Source organism: Oryctolagus cuniculus, chromosome 1, assembly GCF_964237555.1.
Source record: "Oryctolagus cuniculus chromosome 1, mOryCun1.1, whole genome shotgun sequence".
In the NCBI taxonomy this organism is placed as follows: Eukaryota; Metazoa; Chordata; class Mammalia; order Lagomorpha; family Leporidae; genus Oryctolagus; species Oryctolagus cuniculus.
The window spans coordinates 208,674,449-208,696,867 of NC_091432.1; the positions used below are offsets into that span (position 1 = coordinate 208,674,449).

A 22,419-nucleotide genomic window follows, 5' to 3' on the forward strand; every position below is an offset into this window, starting at 1 on the left:
CTTGCGATAATTTGCACCTATGACTACTCTCTCTTACAAAATCATTAACTCCAAAGGCACAGTTCCCACAAGAAGAACTTGTGAGCTTAGTGACTAAGCACTAAAAGATTATCTTAAAAGTCTAAGAGAAAGAGGTTTTGTTCAGTTTCATTTGACTCATTTCAAAATGTGGTTCAACACTTAGAAGAATGGATAAATGTATACAAAACCCGCTTTGACCAGTCTATACTGCCGTTTCTGTGTTTGGGAGTATGTGGACATTTGCACTTACATGTATTTTTCATGGTACCTCTTCAACTTGCAGACTAGAGCAAAATGCATCAAGTATAAAACTCTAAGTTGTTGATATTCATGGATACAAAAGGAGGGAGGGAGAGTGACAAGTATGTGCATGTGTCTGTCCCTCTGTCTTTGATGTGCTGGAAACTGTGACCACCGGGCATCTGATGACCAATTAACCATCTTATTACATCTAGCATCTTGTTTCCATTTCATTCATACACACACACACACACACACACTCCACCTGGTACAGAATTAACTAGTTAAATAAAGATGATGGTTTGTAGGTGACTCACATGTCATCGACATAGCAGGGATAGGGCATCTGTTGTACATATACACCAGTTTTCTTCTCAGTGCCTGTCAGCACCCTGATGATGGCTTGCTCTACTACGTCCTGCAAGTAGGCGAAGCCCCCCCAGACATACCGCATGTCCTCAAAGGGGTCAGCCCGAGGACCGGGGTCCCAGTACCTAAAACCAAACCACAGGTGATCAAGCATTCTTCAGAACCATACAAGAAAACAATCCAACTGCCCACAATCCACTATCCTTACTAAGCCACTAATTTTATTTTTGTGTCTCACTTTTTGGTCTCAGTTGAGATATACTCATATTTTTAATAGATATAATCATAATGAACATAGTACTTTTGGTTTTTTTTTTTCCTCTCCATTGGCTACATAACAGGGCATCAAGTGAACATACCAAATTTACTTAACCATTCCCTTTTTCTTGTTGTTTGCCTCTTTTCATAATAAATGGATAAAGCAAACAGGGAGAACCTTGATAAATTCCCTTGAGTGGAAATGTTGAATCAAAAGATATTTGATATATTACAACCTTTGAAAAAATAGCCCGGGGCCAGTCTTGTGGCACAGTAAGTTAAGTTGCTGCTTACAATGCCAGCATCCCATATCACAGCACTAGTTCAAGTCCCAGCTACTCCATTTCTGACCCAGCTTCCTGCTAACGTGCTTGGCAAGGTAGTGAAAGATGGCCCAAGTGCTTGGGGCCCTTCCACCCACATCGGCAATATACAGGGAGCTCCTGTATCCCGACTTCAGCCTGATCCATACCACTCTGCCTTTCAAATAAAAAATTATCTGTTTTAAAAACAGAAACTATAAAGAAGCTTTAAAAGAAAACAGAATAAAGAAAGAAAGAATAACCTTCAGGAATGAACATACCAAAATCAGACCACCAAAGATTTTTCTGTTGAAATTTCTACCAAATTGTTAATTTAAATTAAGTACTCCTAGTCATAAAACCTGCTCTTGACTTCCCCCAACTGTGCTGGTGGGAAGGGATTCAACTTACGCATCCTTGATTTTATTCGTCCTCTCCACATTGTCAATGTCCATTCGGATCTTGTACTTGACATGAGGGGGCAGCTCAGCACTATCTGGAGTAATCCCAGTGAAGACGACTCCAGCCCAGAACTTCCTCTCATCCAGCAGCTCCATGGACTTGTTAATGAGCCGGACCTCAGTTGCTATGGGTTCCAGCTTGTTCAGGTTGACGCACTGACAGAGGAACAGCCCCAGTGAGAACTCAGGCAGCCAGAGAAACAAGCAGTGCCTACCCTAAGAGCCTCACACTAAAACTTCATTGTCTAAGGGCCTCTGAAGGAGTTTCCCAATCTCCAACCAAAAAAGGATCATTTTGGTTTTTAACTGAAATTTCAGATAAATGCTGGAAGTATTTAGATTTAAGTTGCTTGTACTGATCTTTGTGGAGGAAAAGAAGTTGAAACAATGAGCAATTCTTATTTTCCTCTCTGTTTTCTTTGCAATTTTGAGTCAGAGCAATCATCCAGAGACAGACCAAAGAACCTTTAATTCATCCTTATTGCAACACAATTTTTGGAATTATTTTTCAAATTTAATCTGTCTTGACTTAGGTTTTAGGTATATTTCATACATCATCCTTTTTTAAGGGAATTCTTTGTTTCCTTAGGCACTAGGAAATTAAATCATAGGAAAACCTAGAAGACAATGGGTAGAAACACTCTTGAATCAACAAAGAATAAAGCTAGCTTCAGGCGTGTTCATTTACTCAGTCAACATTTATGGTGTGCCTTTTGTATGCCAAGCCCTGTGACAAGGCTTGAGGAACATTGCTGTATGTAGGACTACACTTTTTTTTTTTTTTAAGTTTCCTCCTGTCCAAGACCTACTATGACATCCCAGAAAAAGAAGGTGTAGGCATTTCCTAAATGACCCTCAGGGCAGTTCCTCACCTCCATGAATCGAGAAATGGTCTGGATGGCCTGGTTTGTCTCATTGAAAGCTTCTCTCCAGGTATACACGGAGCCATTAGCAGACTGGACATCCTCTGGGTGCTTGGCCAGAAACCTCATGATGTCTTGTGCTGTCCAATCTAAGCCATCCAACTTCTGTTCCCAAAAGGGGCCATTTCCTCTGCTGTCCAGCAGCGTCTGCCATCCAAACGAGAGTGTACAAGCAGTGAATACCAACTAAATCTTGATGCGCACCATGTGATGTGCAAAGCCCTCACACGTACATTGTCTCTATTTCAACCTTCATAGAAAATTGTGAAGTAGAGCACAGTGTCCTCGTTTTATAGTTAAGAAGACTGAGGTTGGAAAACAAAATAGAATGTGGTTCTAACCTTGGCCAGATCATCATGCTAACAGATGTGGAGCTATGACTCAAAGTCAGACCTGCCTGGATTCAGAATCCACATGCTTTCTACTACACCAAAAAGCTCAGCTTAACAGCATTAATTGCAGCAACAGGAATAACAATATTTACTTATACAGTTACTATGTTGAGTGATGTATATGCTTTACCTCACACGACTCCTATATTTCCCATTTCACAAACAGGAAAGCTGAGGCTCAGAAAGGGTGATCATTAATAAAAGGACACACAGCAAATAAGTAGCAAAGCTCTGATTGTAGTGCACCTCCCTACTGTATTATATCACCTTCCTGTCTTGAGACAGAGCCGAGCAGAGGGAGTGATGCCATGGCGCAGACAACAGGAAGGTAAGAGCTGCCCCGGTAGAAGCAGAAGCAGAAGCCTCCAACATCACCCGGACATACCAGAAACCACTGAGTGGAGTTAAGCGCTCCTTAAGCGAGTGAAGAAAGCAGGTAGAGGCTCCTTTGACTTCCACCCATGGGCTAATGACTCCCTAGACTGTGTCTCTAGCCTGACCACCCACTGCGGGGATCCCAGTCCCCACAATTCACCAGTTAGAAACCAAGAATCATGCTGGTGCTTCCCTCTTTCACTGCTCCACCACTGAACAGTCACCAGGCCCCATGTCCTGCACTGTGCCTTGGGCACTCACATGCAGAGCCTCTGCCTTGGTCTCTGCCTGCCATCCATCCATCCACCCACCCACCCATCCATCTATCTGTCTTCTCTCATCAATTCATCTGTCACACAAAGTAACACATCGTCATCTCCCCTTGTTTAAAACTCTGTCACAGTCCTCCAGAGTGTAAAGCAAAGATCCCCAGCTGGTGTGTCCTGCAGGGCACACCAGGCCTTTCTGTCTAGCCACCACTTCTTCAACTCCTGCTGTACCTCATGGATTTTCCATGCTCTATTCCTAATGACTGCCTCTGCCACATTCATAAGGGCCCTGTCTCATTTAAAAGATCTAAGGAGCACTTGGAGCGCCCAAGGAAAATTCTCAACTGAAGGGTAAGGAAGTATCTACAAGATTCTTTTTCTAAAAAACAAAAATTGAAACCTATGCAGGGGTTCCTCATAATATGCATTTTCCATGAACTTTTTGAACAACCCTCCATGGACATGGATTTCAAGGAAATTTTGACTGTGAAATAAACTTATCTTTTAGTTCTATTTTCCACAAATTTTTTAAAGTCCCCTCATATTTGTCCTCAGTTTAGAACTCACTGCATCCCTCCACCAGAGGGCCTTTATCATCTTCCCAGACCCAGACAGAGAGAAAAAGTCCAACTGGTAGAAATGTGGATTCCAAGGAGAAGAGGCCTGAGGCCACAGTGCTGTCTGTGGCAGGATCACGTGACTCCCTCATGAAGGAGAGACTAGAGTTCAACAGGGAGCCATGCTTAAAGGCAGGAGCTATTACTGCTAGCGTAAATCCACGCAAATGATTGTTGGCACTTTTCTCGCAAAAGCCCCTTGTTTTTAAAGGCCCCTTTGCAGGAACCCCACAGGTGTGTAACAGGACGAGCACAACAAAGGAGATGGGCTTCTCATCACCACATTTCTTTGGCCACCTGTCTCCCAGGGGAGCCGGGGATCAGTCCTCACCTTCCGAAGAGCTCCCTCCAGGTGGGTACAGCCCCTAAGACCCAGCTGCCCCTTGGATCGGGGCAAGAAAGCTGGCAGTATCCTCTCCTGCTTCTTAATGGCAACAGAGATGAAAAGAGGCAGAGGGAGAGCCTGCCGCTTCTCTGACTCGGCGCAGAGACGATGTGATCGGATGGCAGACACTCTGCTCCAGCTCCGACAGCTCCGCCTCGGAGTGCAATTGTCTCCAGAGCACTTAGCCATCTCGAGTGGCTCTGCAGCTCCAAGTGCAGTCCCCTCCCTGCAGCAATGGCAGCTCCATGCTCACGCGCAGCTGTGGGAATGAGTATCTCAGCCCTGTCTATGCATCAGACTGCGCCTTTGCTCCCAGGCCTCCTTCCACGACACAGAAAGGCTAAAGAAGACGCTACCATGGGCTCAGGGGCTGGAGCCAGAAATGAAAACACTTAAGATCCTGCAATCACCATGCTCTACCTCTGAACACCACCCCTCATTAAGCTGCATGGGAAACCAACATTTGGGCATGAAAGGATTGATGCTGACATGCACAGTGCTACCGCCGCACCGTGGCCTCTGCACTTCTGGAGAGACAGCAGCCCCGGCCCTTGCGTTATGCTCGCTACGTCATCACTGGTTAAACTGGAAGAATTCTCATCTCAGTCTTCTTGGGGAAAGCTACCAGAAACTCTGCCCTCTGGTTTAAGCAGGTGCAGAGTACGCAGGGGACACTCACCCGGACAAGGTCCATTTCTTCACTGCTCTCCATGAAGGTCCAGATCTTGGGGCTGAGCTCTTCCCACATGCCTTCCAGATCGTGGAACACAGCCAGCTCCTGGAAGGTCTTGTTCACCTGGAGTCAGGTGAGGAGCCAGGGACCACAGAAGGAAGAGAGGAGGCAGAGACAATGCGTGATTCGGCTTCTCCCTGGGCAGAACCTCTCCCCCGTCCCAGGAGCCCTCAGGAAGTCCTCCAGTCCCCAGGCTGTGATCCAGAGCCCCAGGGCGAGGCAGCTGGCCCTCAGCAGTCAGCTCAGGTCAGGATCACACCTGAGGGTCTCACTCGTGGGAAATCCCAGGAGGGCTATGAGTATTCTCTGCACGTCTCCATCTGAAGCTGGCTTTGCTTCTCTGACCCTGATTACGGGAAGATTCAGGGAAGGGGTCCTTGGCCTTGGGCAGCTTACCTCAGCCATAACCTGCCTCGTGGCTGGAGTGTCAGGTGTATAGAGGATCTTCCCAACAAGTAAAGGCTTGAGAGCTTTCCAGATGATGCGAGAAAGAGGACTGGACTCCAAATTCTTCATCAAATCATTACAATAAGGAGCTGCAAAGATGATGGAAGAGACGAAGACTCACTCATATGCACGGCCATACGAGAACACTGGAACTTACGAGGGCTTTGGAGCCAGCCAGCAAGTCCTGAGTTCAAATTCTAATTCAACCATTTCCTAGTAGGCATGCAGTAAATAACTACCTGGCTGAGCCACAATATGCTCCGCTGTAGAAATAAAGTTCAGAAGAGCTCCTTGGCCAAGATGTACACACAGCCTCTAGATTGACACTTGATAAATAATCAGAGCTTACTACAACACTGAGGATGGATAACCCACCACTGAGCTGGTCTAGAAAGACGTTCCCACCAGGCACAAGCCCTCCAGAGCCATGCGGTCACGCCAGCCTCAGCACTCTGCTTTCACAGAAAGCAAACCATACTCTTAAGGGGACAACCAGGGGGTTGATTTTAGGCTTTAGTTTTTTCCAGAAAAAACTCAAATTTTTTTCTTTGGTGTATCTCACCACAAGTACACTTACATTTAATAAAAATTCCACATGGACAAATATCAAGTTATAATAGGCAAATATTTTTGATCAGTCAAAAGGATCTCTTGAGGTTTTTTTTCTTAATTTCATTCTGAATTTTTCAGGATTTTTTTTTTTTTTTAGATACCAAGCATCCCTCGTGTTGGCAAAAAAATAATAGCACATTTTTTAAAAAGCAGACTTTCTCACAATGCTGTCTACTGCACAAAGGAAAGCTCTCTGGGGTCAGTCTGCAGGCTGGGGTAGCGTAGGAGACGGCATTTCATAAAGCTGCCTATGCCGCCATCCTCTTCAGCTTTGTAAGGCGACTTGTGACTGTCTGGAGGCCTTTAGCACAGGGAAGAATGAAAGGGTCTTGTGTTACAGCAAGGCACAAAAAGCTGCCTCACCGAGTGGCCAAAGGACACACCTCTGGTTGCAGATGAAGAAAGGCTCACCTGCATCATGTTTTCAAGGAAAAAGACGCCATTGTCTCCAGCTGTAACATTGGATCCCTGCTGCCACACATCCCCACAAAACTGCCCAAACGTGGCAAGCAGATACAGGGTGACAAGGTTCTTTAACACTGCCTTGCAGCTAAGAACCCAAAACAAACAGCAGATCAAATGCCTGAGTGTGATGGTACACACCCCACCAGTAACAGGGATTTCAGAGGCAGTGCGGTTTACCAGGAAAAGCACAGAGCCGTGTAGACTTGGCCTTGAATCCAGGTTGTTGTGGATTAGCTCTGATAATAGCTTTGACCAAGTCACTTAACCTGAGTTTATGAAAAGAGGGGTTATAGAACCTTCCTTGTGAGGTCATTGTGAGATGGAAATAAGATAACTTAAATAGAATGCATACTACATAGGAAACCTAACAGAACTGTTAATTTTTGTTGTTATTAGTCCTGTTACTTATTTCAAGTTTTTATTATGAAGCTTACCCCAGTATTAATAATAATTAAAAGATAAGTATCTCACCCCTTTTTAAAATTTTTCCTAGCTTCACTGAGGTATCATGGACAAATAAAGATTATATATATTTATATATAATCTTATATATATTTATATATATAATCTTATATATATAATCTTATATATAAATAAATTAAATTAAATATATATTTTTTATATACGCAACCTGATTACACTGTGAAAGGTAATCTATATATTCATCATGTCACAGTTACCTTTTTTGATGGGGAAACTATTTAGAACTACTCTCTTAGCAAATCTGAGGTACACAGAACAGGGTCCTTAACTGCAGTCACCATGATGGACAACAGATCTCCAGAGTTTATTTATCCTGTACAGCCAAAACCTTCATACCCTTTGACCAACATCACTCCATTCCCTGCACCGCCAGCCCCAGCAACCTCCACTGTACTCTCTGCTTTTATGAGTTTATTTTGTTGACTCCACATCGAAGTGAAATGGTACAAGATTTGTCTTTCTGTCAGTATCCCACCCATGGAAACCACAGGACAGCAGGAGCGGGGACAGGGCTTCGGTCTGCACAGACACTCACTCGTGGAGTTGTCATAGAAGGTGTCAGCATCTTCCTCAGTGCCGTTGCCTCCAAACAGGGCTTTGTAATTGTTGTCCTCGTACCAGTTGAGAGACTTAATCTTCAGGCCCCCGCCCTCCGGGTGGCCGCAGACGATCCGCGACACGGCCTGGTAGATCTGAGTGGAGGAGCTGGAGCCATTCGTGTTGGTCAGAAACATCACCTCCTGCCGCATGTCACTCCAGCTCCTCATGCTGAACAGCTGGTGTAGGGATGGGCAGGGAAAGGAGAGGAGAGGGGAGTGAAGGGCAGAGTGAGGGAGGGGACAGAGACGGGAAAGAAACATCTTATTTTCTTGACTTCTCAAACGCCATGTCCCAGGACACGATTTGTCTGACAGCATCACGAAGCCCTGTTCTCTGCCTGCCACAGCCTGCCGGTTGCTGGGACCTGTACATCCTCACCTCTGCCTCCATGCCCAGGTGTGAACAAGGCTCTCCGGGGGGGCCATGTCACCAAGATTTCTCTCCCAAGAGAAAAGCATCTAGCATACTCCATGAGGCCACAAACAGGTAGGCAGCTTTTCCTTGCTTTCTCTTTCCATAACCATCTGGTGTATAGGGATGGGAAGGGGTGAGGTAGCCAGGCCGCCCTTCCTTCTGTTGGCTGACAAAACAACCCTAGACACTCTGACACTTGTAAACCATGGCAGGCAAAGGCCACTCACTTCTCCTTCCACAGGCTGTGTCATCACCACCACCTCTCCTCCCCTCAACCAAAAGAACAAAGTTCTCACATGAAGCCAGCACACTTTTGGGCAGAGATACCATAAATTACTGAGCTATTCCACACGGTCCACCCTTCTTGGCACCTGGCTTAGGGGCAAACTCCTACTCGTTCTCCTACACCTCAGCTCGGGCTCCACACTTGCTCTGTGCAACATCCCATGACCCATAGCAGTGGGCTTGGCCCTCCAGCTCATGCATGGTGGTTGTGTTTGATGAGTGAATTCATTCATTTCTGTTGAGTGAATGATACGTAACTGATTTATGCTTTCCTAGTCCTTCTTTGCAATGGTCTCTGTGCTTCCTCGCCCAGATTCCAGTCTCAAGATCCTCACTCCAGGAGCCAGGGTGCGAACAGTCTACAGTCACACTGCATGCTGCTCTACTCCAAACCCCCTCCCGGCTTCCATCTCACTCAGCACAAGTCCAAAGTCTCCCCAGGATAGCCTTCACCTCCTTCTCCACTTTCATCTCTGGCCACTCTCCCCCTATTCACTTTGTTCTGACCACACTGGTTTCACGTATTCCTGCTGTCACACAATAGACTGACCTATTTACTTCTGCCTCCCACCCCACACGAGCCCCGCTATGAGCAGAGGATTTCGTGTGTTCACAACGCTAGGCACCTGGTCAGTGGTTGGTGAGTATCTTAGGTGAGACCTCCCACCTTCCCAACGCTGTCAGGCACCTGGATGTGAAACTTCCCAACCACTCAGATGTGAAACTCATGTAAGCTTTGATTCACGTTTCTCCTAAAATCCCCACTTCCACCTAATTGCCAGGTCCTACTATTTTTTTTTTCTTTGAAGAATCTCTTTTGCTATTCCAGTCACTGTGGGAGTTCAGAAACTCCCAGTTTCAGAACAGAAAGGACCAAGCAAGAACATGAGGTCTGGAATCCAACAGTCAGGCTTTAAATCCCTGTCTCGCCAATTCAGTGAAAGTTGCCTCGCTCTTCTGGTCCTCTGTGCTGCCTGTAAAATGGGTATGATATAACCTGCCTCACAAATGCCATGTGGATTATACAGGGAAATGAGGCGAAACTGCCTGAACCAAAGGTAGCTCCTTGGAAAATTCTGGCTTCCTTTATCTTTTCTTTTCAAAGGTCTGTGCTTTGGTCGAAACAACCAACTTCCTTTTCAAACACTGACCAAACAAGTGCATTTATTTATCTTCTCCTATTTGTCTCACTGAAAGAGCAAGTTTGACACTCGTTCACTTGGGATCAAAGTGGCTTGAAGGTGCTCTGTTGAGAAAAGCATGTGGCCCTTGCTTGTTCTGAACCAAGAGCAAGCAGGACACAAGCAGCAGCTGCCAAGAAAAACGCATGGTGCTCAGCTGGAGAGGTTCCACCAGCTCCGCCGCAGGAGCAGCACGTGCTTCCAATCACTGCACCCAGACTAAAGGCAGGGCCAGCGATGTAGGAGAAAACGGCTGTAACCAAACCTGAGATGAAAGACCTCGGCCTCCCTTCGCACCGTCTCTGCTTCCCTAAGGCCAAAATGGAATTGGGGAAGGAGGGCTGGGAGGGAACCTGCCAGAGCAGAGCAGGGCAGGGCATGTCGATGTCAGCCAACAGGGCCCTGGGGAAGAAGCGACGGACGTGCAGAGCAGTTTCTATTTCTCTTTCTCTGGAAGAGCCCCAGCTGGCCCAGCTCCTCTACCTAGTAAAAGGTCACCAGACTTCATAACCAGAGTACCAAATAGCAGGCTGCAAGAGGGCGCTAGCTCCTGAATGGGAACCTGTAAGCCAAGCCTCTTCAGTGAGAGACACAGGAGCAGAATTAAAAGGTGACTACACAAAAGGACAGAAAGAAGCACGGTAATGTGCCTAGACAGTGTTTCACCCCAGGGCTTCCCGTGGTTTCTAAGTAATCTGCATTTCCCACAACAAACATGCAATACTTTTACTGCCAGAAAACATCAATTGAAAGCCTGCATTGTTGGTGACCACTGGCCCCTGACTCAGCTCCTCGTAGGAGGACTCCAGACAGCTCCTGCTCTGCACAGCTAAACTGAAACAAGCCTGGGACTCAGAAAGGTGGCGCCCTTGCAGGTCAGGAGTCAGAGAAAGGTTAACTGCTATCAGAGGGCACCTACAGCCCGGGGATCCTGGGACAAAGATTATCCTCATCCATCTGTCAGCACGTGGGCCGAAAAACCAAACTCAACTGAATGCTCATTAACAGACCGAATTTCAAAACTGAACCTCAATGGCAGAAGTTTACAAGGGGGAGAGCTGAATGAGGGGTCTTGTGTTATCCCCTTTAGTTAGCAAACATGTTTTGGTGAAATGAGTGTCTGCCCTTACCACGGAAGAAGCAACATGGAGCAGCTGCTGGTCAGACAGAAGTGCATGGGGGTGAGAAAGACAATTCTCTCTACATACGTGCTATTATCTAAGGACAAAGTTCTAGAAAGTTCTAGGCCAGACATGGAGCCTGATGCCACTAACTTATTCATTCTGAAGTTACGAGTCTTGGTTTCTGCATCTCTAAAGAGATCAAAACACTTCTTTATTCATATCACTTATACTTCCAAAACTGATAGTACATCTCGTATGATATTCAAACCACCCGGAGCCAAGCTTGGAATTTCAAAACGGGACACTGGGTGCTCCACTTTCTGGTTCTGGAAAGACACAACTTACCTCTTGGGCCAAAGTCCCGAGACTATCCAGCAAAGTTTTTGTGGCTTCAGCCAGCTCCTTGCTTGGGAAGGGAGATGTAGAGTTTAGTTCTGCCTGGAATGAGAGAAAGAAAAAACAACTTTGTTTCTGCACTCAAATGTAAGCCTGAAATCCCTACTGAAAATAAACAAGTTAATTAAAACCATTTACAATCTTCAGTTTAAAAAACAAGGGACCAATTCCTAATCGAAAGAAGACAATACAATTATTCAAACTATGTGTGCATGTTACTTTCTTCAGATAAGAATTGCTAATTCTTTGATGAATGGCTTTAAGTGGTGTATGAATATATATTTAAAGCAGGTTAACATTAAATAGATAAACATTTCTCATGTGAGAAGTCTGTGTGTGTCCAATACAACTCTGACCATAAATTCCCAACTGTGTGATCCGGCAAGACAGGAAACATGCAAGTGACCTTGAAAAACAAGTTTGCCATGATCACAAGAAAGAAGTAATTGTAAAATTTAAAGCTATCAAAAGTAGGGTAAGAAGACATTCTTCCATTCTGTCCAAGTCAGTATTGTCTGGAACACTGGAAATTTAATAATTTTTTTAAAAAAAATTAGTTATTTACTTGTGAGGCAAAGTTACAGGAAGAGGGAGAGACAGAGAGTGCCTTCCACCCTCTGGTTCACTCCCTAAATGGCCACAATAGCCAGAGCTGGGCCAATCTGAAATCAGAAGCCAGGAGCTTCTTCCAGCCTCCCACTCGGGAACTGGGTCCCAAGCACTTGGGGTATCTTCTACTGCTTTCCCAGGCCATCAAAAGGGAGCTGGATCAGAAGTGGAGCAGCCGGGATTCAAATCAGCACCACAGGCAGAGGTGTAAGCTACTACACCACAGCACCAGTCCAAGAAATGTAATACTTTTAACACCGGTAAATTTTAACACTTATTTTTATATCTAGTTTTAATCAAATATTTATATTTACTAAATCATGTTTTGCTGCTATTATGTGCTACCTAATGGCATGGGAAATATAAGAAAAAAATTCATTAGGGCCAAGGAAATGATAAATTAGGGCAGAAAGATCTAGCTAAGGAGAAAAAAAAAAGCTATGATTCACAGGCTCTGAGGTCAGTATGGGTATCATTGAGTAACCTCAAATTTGGTTCTGAGTTTTCAGGTTTCCAAAGGAAGAAAAGAGATATGGTCAGTTTCACCATATTATATTTGCCACATAGCAAAAAGACATTTCCCGGGAAAACTCATAGGTATAGTTTCATGCAGTATCACAGGAGACACGTAAGTCAGGAGAAAGTTGCACTGCTTTGATATTATTGATATCAGATTGCTGTGAAATTCTATTGTAGACTACACAGTAAATGCTGGAAATGGATGGGACCCATAACCTTTGAGAAATAGCAGTCTGGATGCTCTCTTTTAAAAAGACCTCCAAAGAAGGGTGGGAGTGCGGGTGAGAGGGAGGGCAGGGTGGGAAGAATCACTATGTTCTTAAATTTGTGTTTATGAAATGCATGATGTTTGTATACCTTAAATAAAAGGTTTCTAGGGAAAACAAGAACATATATATAAAGACCTCCAGGAGTGGGCATTTGGCACAGTGGTTAAGATACCAGTTAAGGCACCTGCATTGTACACAAGAATTCTTTGGTTCAAGTAAGCTGGGTCACTGACACGCACATGGGAGAACTGGATTGGCTTCATCCTGGTCGAGTCCTAGCTATTGCAAGCTGTTGGGGAGCAAACCCAGAAAATAAGAGCTCGCTCACTCTCTCTCTTTCTCTCCCCCTCTCAAATGCATAAACACTTTTAAATTTTAAGGAAAAAGAACTCCAAATACAGAGGATTAAGTTACTATCATTATGGTCATCATGATATCCAAGCATAATCCTCAATGTGCCTTTCTGAGAAAATCTGTCTAAAGGTTCTATGCAAGAACTTGTCCAGCCTGATTCATCAGCCCTTCTACAGGGCTTATTCATCAGAGTCCCGGTATCCCAATGAGAACTCAGAGCACTCACAGTCCTCTGAGGGATTCAGGTAGGTCTCTACGACACAACTAAAGGATCATGATAATGATTGTTCCTTCCACAGGGAGCTGCTCATAAGCAAAATCAAATGGGGTGTTTTGTTCCCACTGTGTCTCTTCAGTTTCATTTAAAACCGAAAGTTACCACACTAGGACTTGCACCTACAAAGAATCTGCAAACTTTTACAAACTGAGAGGTCTTAACTGGAAGCTACAAGAGGCAAAATGAGGTGTTTTGTTTTGTTTTGTTTTGTTTGTTTGTAAGGAGGAGGAAGGAGGGGAGGAGAGAGGGAGGGAGGAAGATAGAGAAGAGGGAGAGAGAGAGGGAGACAGAGAAAGAGAATATCTTCCATCTGCTGGTTTACTCCCCAAATGGGCAGAACAGCCAGGGCTCATCCGGGTCTCCCAAGTGGGTGGAGGGGCCCAAGCCATCTTCCACGCTTTCCCAGGTGCATTAGCAGGGACCTGGAGCAGAGTAGCAGGACACAAACAGGTGCCCATATGGGACGAGGACACTGCAGGCGGAAGCTTGACCCACTGTGCCACAGCACCAGCCCCAGACAAAGTGTTTCTGTGTTTACCAGGAAGCCCACAGATGATAGATGCATGTATAGCAAAAACAACACAGGTAGGACAAATCTTAAATGCCAAATTCATATACAGTTTTAAAACTTAGAATGTGGTAGTTATCTATTTCTTCCCTGAAGTCTAATTGGAAATAAGGTTCTTACGACTCTTGCCACTCTCTTCCCCTTCTCCCATTCTCTGGTCATGAGGACCTGAGGAGGCTACGGAATCCTGGGCAAACGGACTCAGATTCCCTGGGTGTCCTTTTCCTCAACCACACAGCAAAGTCACTCGTGCTATGCACATGTCACAGTGTTCCTGAACATGAACACAGAGAACAGTGCACAGCACATGGAAAGTCCTCACAATTACAAAAAATCTTAGCCCGTGCCTCTGTTTCCCCCTTTCTTGAGAATTTACTGCCAAAACTTGAGGGCTCTCCTCTACAAACAGGGCTTTCTAGTTCTCAACAAGGCAAATACCCCTCCTCCGTTTCTTGGCGAGCTCTCAGGCCTTTCCTCCTGTTGGGACACCCTCCCTCCACTGGAAAAAGTGCCACAGCCATTTTTTAAAAAATGTTTTGGGCTGGCTCTGTGGCATAGAAGGCTAAGCCAGCATCCCATGTGGGCACCAGTTCACGTCCCAGCTGTTCCCTGCTAATGGCCTGGGAAATCAGTAGAAGATGGCCCAAGTACTTGGGCCCCTGCACCCACGTGGGAGATCTAGAAGAAGCTCCTGGCTCCTGGATCCAGATCAGCCAGGCTCCAGGTATTGCAGCCCTTTGAGGAATGAACCAACAGAAGCAAGACCTTTCTCTCTGTCTCTCTCTTTCTCTCTCTGTGACTCTGCCTCTCAAATAAATAAATCTTTTTCTAAAAAGTTTTTATTTATTTGGAAGAGGAGAGGGTAGAAAGAGAGAGAAGAGTGACAGACAGAGATCTCTCATTCACTGGATCACATCCCAAATGTCTGCAATAGCCAGGATGGGGGCCAGGAACCCAGGAAACTCAATCTGCACCTCCCATGTGGGTGACAAGGACCCAGGTACTTGAGCCATAAGCTGCTGCCTCTCAAGGTGTGCATTAGCAGGGAACTGATTCAGAAGCAGAACCAGGACACAAATACAGCCATTCTAATAAGTAATGCAGGCACCACAAGCATCTTTTTTTCCTAAGGTTTATTTATTTATTTGAAAGGCAGAGAGGGACCCCTCCCCAAATGGCCACAGCAGCCAGAACTGGGTCATGCTGAAGCCAGAAGCTGAACTCCATCTGGGTCTCCCAGGTGGGTGCAGGGACCCAAGAACTTGGCCATCTTCCACTGCCTTCCCAGGCACATTAGCAGGGAGCTGGATTAGACGTGGGGTAGTAGGGACTGAACCAGGGCATATGGGATGCAGGTGTCACAGGCAGAGGTTTAACTCACTGTACCATAACACTGGTCCCTCACAAAGCAGCATCTTAACCGTTGTACTAAACATCTGCCCCCAACGTGCTATTTCTGAAATTATAACATTCTCTTCACTGAAAAATAAAGACATTCTCATTCCAATTCCTGAAGGTTTGGGATAAGATCACTTTCTCCCCCTCTATACCCTTTTTTTTTTAAGATTTTATTTATTTATTTAAGAGGTAGAGTTACAGACAGTGAGAGGAAAAAGCAGAGAGAAATGTCTTCCATTCAATGGTTCACTTCCCAGATGGCCACAACGGCTGGAGCTGCGCCGATCCGAAGCCGGGTTAGGGTTAGGGTTAGGGTTAGGGTTAGGATTAGGGTTAGGACTTGAGCCATCTTCTACTGCTTTCCCAGGCCACAGCAGAGGGCTGGACTGGAAGAGGAGCAGCTGGGACTCGAACCGGGGCCCATATGGGATGCCAGCACCGCAGGTGGAGGATTAACCTACTGAGCCACAGCGCCGGCCCCTATAACCCTTTTTTAAATTCAGTGTTTGCCAGCTGTTTGAAACAGATCATAATCTTGACACATCTGATATCCAGTTCTTGGAGGATGCTGGCAACAATGTGGAAGTAGATGAGTCTTTGTTCCAGGAAATGGATGACTTGGAGCTGGAGGATGATGATGATGATCCAGACCTCAATCCTGCTGACCCAGGAAGTGACTCAACCTACTAATGGACTATCCGCTTCTGCAGAGAGGCTTGACTGCCACAGCATCTGTGGCTTAGCTGAGAGGGTTTTGATTTTCCTTTCTTTTTTTTCTAAGAAAAAAATAATTTTCAGGAGAATATTCTTCTGATAGCTTTCATCATTGAACTTAATAAACTGACCTTAAAATTTAAAAAATAAATAAATTCAGCATTTGCCAAACTTGGGGGGGGAAAGATAATAATAAGTGGATGAAATATAAAATATTATATAAAAAGTACATATATATTTCATGAACTTAATATTATCTTTTGTGTTTTGATATGAATGTGTATGTTTATATATACATGTGAGTGGGCATATCTCTCTTATATACATGAACTTGCCCCAAAGTCGACAGTTGAAAAACCTGAAGGAAAACTCATTACCTATTTTATATATGTGTATACATAAACACTCACCACACACAGCTATATATACACACAGACTTATCTTAATGTATATTCACATATACCTTCCATTTATAGCAAGTGATGTTGACTTTTACTTTTACAGCAGTAAGGATAGTTTCCTATCTAATTACATTTATTCAAAAGAAGTGAACTTATTAAAAGGAAATATAAGGAAAAGTGGCACCAGCTGCACTTGAACATGGCCAAAATCATGGCAGAGAAGTGTGAATGACCAGGTTTCACAACACCCTGTGGTCTGGGAGCACCAGAATCAACACAGCGCTTGTAGGATATGCAGATCCTCAGCCATCTTCTCTGTATGCATTCATAACTAGGGTGACCCAGGAATCCTTTAGGGTTTCTTTTGTACCCTGAAGTTTGAGGCCACTTAGGCAGCACTGGACAATGTTCACAGAGCCTGTCTTTCATAGCATTCTTTTCCAGAATGCAGTGCCCGCCCATTCCACGCCTGGTCTACATGCTACCATCTGCTTCAGACTGTGCAGCCGTGAAAAGAGGCTATTCAGCTCATTTGGCCCTGAGCCGGATCCAAAGCATGCCAAACCCACGGGAGGCCAGATGTGTCACACCAATTAAAGACATGAATCGCCAAAACACAAATGATGTTCCCAAACCCCCAGAACTGACAGCAGCACGCTGTCACCATCCCGTCTTTCTATCCCCTGAAAGGTACAAATCAGTGAAGCGTTCCCATTGTCCCTGGAATGTCTTCTCCATCTGAGAAGGTAATAATTTTCAGAGATAATGATTTTTTCCTTCAGGTTTCTCCATCTAAATGTCTTAACTTTGGGGGCAAGCTTATTCTTCAAGTTTTATGAGCTCAGGAATTCAGCAGAACTGCAACACATAACAGGGCCTAGTGCATTTAACCCACGAAGGTAGTTGGCCATGGAAATAAATAAGCATAATAACTTTGGTAAGTCTGCCATGCGTATCAGACCTTCATGCAAGCAGACACAGAGGCAAAGCCACATATTACAACTCAACTTTATTGTCAATAGTCTAGGCTTTGGTTTGTTTGCTTACTTAATTGATTGGTTTTGGCTCTGGTGTCTAATGCAGCATTGGCTAAATCTACTGATAAATAATGAGGAAGAACAATCAATGCAATTATTAGGATCCTTTTTACGATAGTCATGTATTTGGGATTAAATGCTCAGTATTCATTAACAGCATTGACAACCTGTAGTCAATACAAACAAATTTCCATTTTCAAGGAGGTGCTTGAATTATATATATATATTTGGGCTGACATCACAGAGCTAAATAAACACACACATTTCAAATTCAGCATAGACTTTAAAGCCTGGATTATCCAGCTATTTTGCTCAAGATTTCAATTAATATTTCTGTGCCTGGTATTATAAAACTGAGAAAAGAAATTCATGCAAAGACATCATATTAAAAATTAGCAGGGAAAGGATAGACTATTCAATAACTAGGACAACTGGCTATTCATATAAAAAATAATATATTTTCAATGTCCTACCTCTACATAAAAACAAATTATTGGTATATTAAGCAGAAAAAAGGAAAAAGGAAAGTTTAAAACATACAGGAGAAAACATGAATTTAGAATAAGAAATGGTTTCTTAAATATAATACAAAAAATCCAAACCAAAATGGTAGGGGGGAGAATCCAACTTTCAAAAATAAAAACTGTGTATCAAAAGATACCAATAAACAACCTGAAAAAAAAAAACAAGTAAAAGACTAGAAGAATCAGGAGCCATATGTATCGATACTAATAAATCTCAAAAACAAAATATAAAATGAAAAAACATATGCACAATTAGATAGCAGGAGCACACGCAGGTCATCATCATACACTGTAATTGACAGAATGCAAGTGTAAAGTCTAAAAACAGCCAACTGCAGGACAGGGATGTTATCTCCAAGCAAAGACAGAAGAACACACAGGTGGTATTATTGCATCTGTAAGATTTTATTTCTTGGTCGAACTGGAGGCAGATATGACAAGATGATGGACGATGCTACATGACTGTTCTTTGCTATTTTCTCTGCTTTTTATATGTTTGAGCTATTTCCTAATTTTGTTTTTAATTCTAGAAAAGCTAAAAAAGGGAGGATGGTTGGACAGAAATAAAGGAAAGGTAAAAAAGATGCATGTCAGTTTGAGTTAACTATCAGCTTTGAAAGACATACAGCCTCCTTGAATAAAATTAATCCCAGGAATCAATTCTTGCCTTGAAGTAGAACACAAAATGAAGTCTGAGAGTCACGTGTCTGTACCTACTATTAACCTTGGTCTCCTGTGCATACCTCCCTGCATTATAATGGCAGACAAAACTGCCAGATCTTATTTCCAAAGACTCCAGTTAACAACTCACAGCTTGGAATTCCTGCCATTATTTTTCCTAACCAAAAACATTCTCTTAGCTATGAACTCATCATTCCCCCACTGTATGCAGTGATTTTCTTGTAGGAAGTAAGGAAAGGGGGAGAAAGAGGAAAAACAAAACCTTTAGAGAGGGACTGCACTTCCTGTATCAAGCCAACAAGAACTGATGTATTATTCAGTGTTTAGATCCTAATGAAATGCTGTGGTATCACTAGAGGAAGAGTACCCAAATATTAATTACTCAAAACTCCCACCCACTTCTGCAAAATGTGCTCATCACAGCAGACTAACATTTCCTGAAAGCATGACAGTGCCATAGAATGACAAAGGTTTCTCCATCCTTGTACTATTGTGCCCCATCCTTCCAATGGCTTCATTAGGTTCTTTCTATCCTCTCTAGCTTAATAAGCTGTGAAAGACTGAAAAATGAGAAAAGGCAATAACCTAACCAAGTCAACATGACTTCCATTTTTGAGCTAGTATTTTACTAAAATAAAACTCATGGTGCAGCACAGTTCTTGGCACATCACAACTAGACATCCAATAAAAAGTTGTAAAAGAAAAATTAAAAGGAAAGAGAAAGGTATCAGTAGGGTAAGAGATGGGCTGGTGTGAGTCTGGCGTCAAAGGTCATTCAAATCATTTAAATTCACAGCAAAACTCTGGTATTCACCTTATTGGGTCCTCCAACCTCTGGAGCCTCTGGTGGCTCCCCTTTCTCTAGGAAGGAGGCCCAAGGTCCTGGCCTTGCTGAGCAAAGTCTGCCTTGGCTGACCTGTGCCCACCTCTGCAGCATCACATCCAGCCAGTCCTTCTCCCACCAAACTCCCCAGGGCTACATCTGCTCCACTCTGAGCTATCTCAATCAGGTGCAGTAACCAAAAATGCAACTTTATTTTTCTTATTCCTTTTTTTTTTTTTTTTTGACAGGCAGAGTGGACAGTGAGAGAGAGAGACAGAGAGAAAGGTCTTCCTTTGCCATTGGTTCACCCTCCAATGGCCACCGCGGCCGGCATGCTGCGGCCGGCGCACCGTGCTGATCCGAAGGCAGGAGCCAGGTGCTTCTCCCGGTCTCCCATGTGGGTGCAGGGCCCAAGTACTTGGGCCATCCTCCACTGCCTTCCCGGGCCACAGCAGAGAGTTGGCCTGGAAGATGGGCAACCGGGAAAGAATCCGGCGCCCCGACCGGGACTAGAACCTGGTGTGCCGGTGCCGCTAGGTGGAGGATTAGCCTATTGAGCCGCGGTGCCGGCCCTTATTCCTTTTTTAAAGGTATTTTCAACTCTTTTAATTGTACATATGTGAAAAGTCAACAAGTGTACTTAGCGTGTGAAGATCAGGTCAGATTAGTTAGCATTTCCACCTCTGTTAGCATTCAAAATGTTTGTTGATCAGGAATAACTGTATAAATGTCATTTTTTCTTCCCTCTCCCCTCTAGACCCATGCACATGTCATATCCTCTGTCTAGAACATTCTACTCCCTTTTCCTTACCTGGCTAACATCCATTCTTTGGATCTCAACTTTTCTGATCCTAAACAATTGAGTTAGGAGGCCCCGTTAGCAGGGCATCTATAACTCTATATAGCATCCGGTCTTTTCCTGGTCAGTCCCACCCATGTTCCTATCAGAATAGAAATTCAGAGAATACCACTGCCTCCTTGACCCTGTTTAGTAAATGCTGGCTGAATGAATGAATTTCAGTGTTGGTTTATAGACTGTCACTACACAAAATGAAGACAGAAAGAGAACATTACTAATGTATTCAAAGTCACAAACAGAAAGAGAAGACAGAACATCTGTGAAATTAAAATGCAACTGAAAATTATTTTCAGTCTACACAAATCTTATTTACATCCAAGTGTTTCAGGAACCATACTACTAAATAATGTGAAATGGGGGTATACATACATGTGAACAATATTTTCAACACAATAAAAAAATTGTTTTCCTCCCTCAAATGCATGTTACAATGTATTCATTGGAACATTTCAAACTTCTCTTAAACACTTCCTTAAAGCAAATGCAAATCTCTAGTGTACTTCGGCTATATGCAGACGATGTAACGCAGTGTTAGGATTAATTATGTTTTAGTCAAACTAAAAACAAGTAAACCACATACCAAGTCCAAAGAAAATGACTACCAAGAAGCAATCACTATCTCTTCCCAGTGATTTACATGACAGAAAAGATTTTCTTTGAGGAACATTTTAATATTTTTATTGAAGTAGGAAATCATGAAATTCATGTCTAAAGGAGATACTATCTTTTAAAAATAATTTGACAACTTAACTTTTAATTTTGATGTGCTTCATGCATTAAAATACTCAATTTTTGTTATTTCTAAGCACAGTGAAATAGATCTGCTACCACACAATTCAGGACAAGATCAAACCTTCATCTTAGATAAAGCAGCACTAATCAAGGAAGAAATATGAGTGAAGCAAAAACGTCTGTACAGATGGGGTTGAGAAGTCACATTAACACAGTGATAAATTTACCAATTTATCCCTTGGTTCTGTGCTCCCTTTTCCCCATAGGAATTAGGTGACAATGGAGGCTGAAGAATTAATCTGCACAGTGCATGATTCTACCAAATACCAAATGATGAGAATTGCAATTGCTTGCAGGGAGAAAGCATGTTTTGTAAGCAGGTGGGCAGGAAAATCAATCAAAGCCAAACAAAATCTGATACTTTCCACAAAGGTCTGAACTTAAGGAGAGGAAAAGCAGGTGTTCAGTCCCACATAAATGTTTTAGGTCTGCTGTAACAAGTTGAAGAATCTACCTCTACAAAGCCAAGAGGAAGAAAGCTGAGACGGTAGGATACCCTCACCCTACAAACCCAGAACCTGTGAAGAGTTCCTCCAGTTCCCAGTCTCAGCTTTCAAGCTGGCCCTCAGTGCCCACCAGAATGAAAGTTCCGTGTGCATCATATCTGCCTTAGTCATCGCTGAACTTCCAGTGACTGATACAAGGCAGATGTACAGTAAACATTCACTGGCTCTGTTGGAGGAGCGTCTTATGCCTTGTCGAGGGATGCTCTGCTTCCTGAAGTCACCCCTCTGGGGCTTGTTCGAGACCCGGCTGCTCCACTTCCCATCCAGCTCTCTGCTATGGCCTGGGAAAGCAATAGAAGATGGCCCAAGTCCTTGCGCCCCTGCACCCGTGTGGGAGACCAAGAGGAAGCTCCTGGCTCCTGGCTTCGGATCGGTGCAGCTCTGGGCGTTGCAGCCATTTGTGGAGTGAACCAGAGGAAAGAAGACCTTTCTCTCTGTCTCTCACTCTGTCTGTAACTCTACCCCTCAAATAAATAAATAAAATCTTTTTTAAAAAAAGAGGAAAAACAGTTTAAATACTTCTCTCCTAAAGATCCACAGAAGCACAGACAGACAGAACAGTTTCTCTCCCCAGGACATTGGGTCTGGCATCTGGTTGCTGCTCCTACTGCAGCTCTTGGCACAATTAACTCCATGTACAACAATATCACATGTCACAGCCATCCACCATCACACATGGTGAAATTTCAAGTAGGTGGCGGGAGAAAAGGGGCACTTTATGTAAATCAAACATCAA

The 22,419-nt window shown here is 43.9% G+C and overlaps 1 protein-coding gene across 4 annotated transcripts in view; it reads right to left on the bottom strand.

The window, feature by feature from the left end:
• The window catches only part of ABCA1 (ATP binding cassette subfamily A member 1), a 138,221-nt gene that overhangs the window by 46,573 nt on the left and 69,229 nt on the right, over positions 1-22,419 (bottom strand). For all 4 annotated transcript variants that reach the window (XM_051855993.2, XM_008257418.4, XM_008257475.4 and 1 more), the window contains 7 exons: positions 11,302-11,394; positions 7,888-8,128; positions 5,742-5,881; positions 5,292-5,408; positions 2,524-2,721; positions 1,602-1,807; positions 579-755 (listed from right to left, as the gene is read on the bottom strand). In XM_051855993.2, the coding sequence (XP_051711953.2) occupies positions 579-755; positions 1,602-1,807; positions 2,524-2,721; positions 5,292-5,408; positions 5,742-5,881; positions 7,888-8,128; positions 11,302-11,394 (1,172 nt within the window). The remainder of the gene's footprint in view (positions 1-578; positions 756-1,601; positions 1,808-2,523; positions 2,722-5,291; positions 5,409-5,741; positions 5,882-7,887; positions 8,129-11,301; positions 11,395-22,419) is intronic.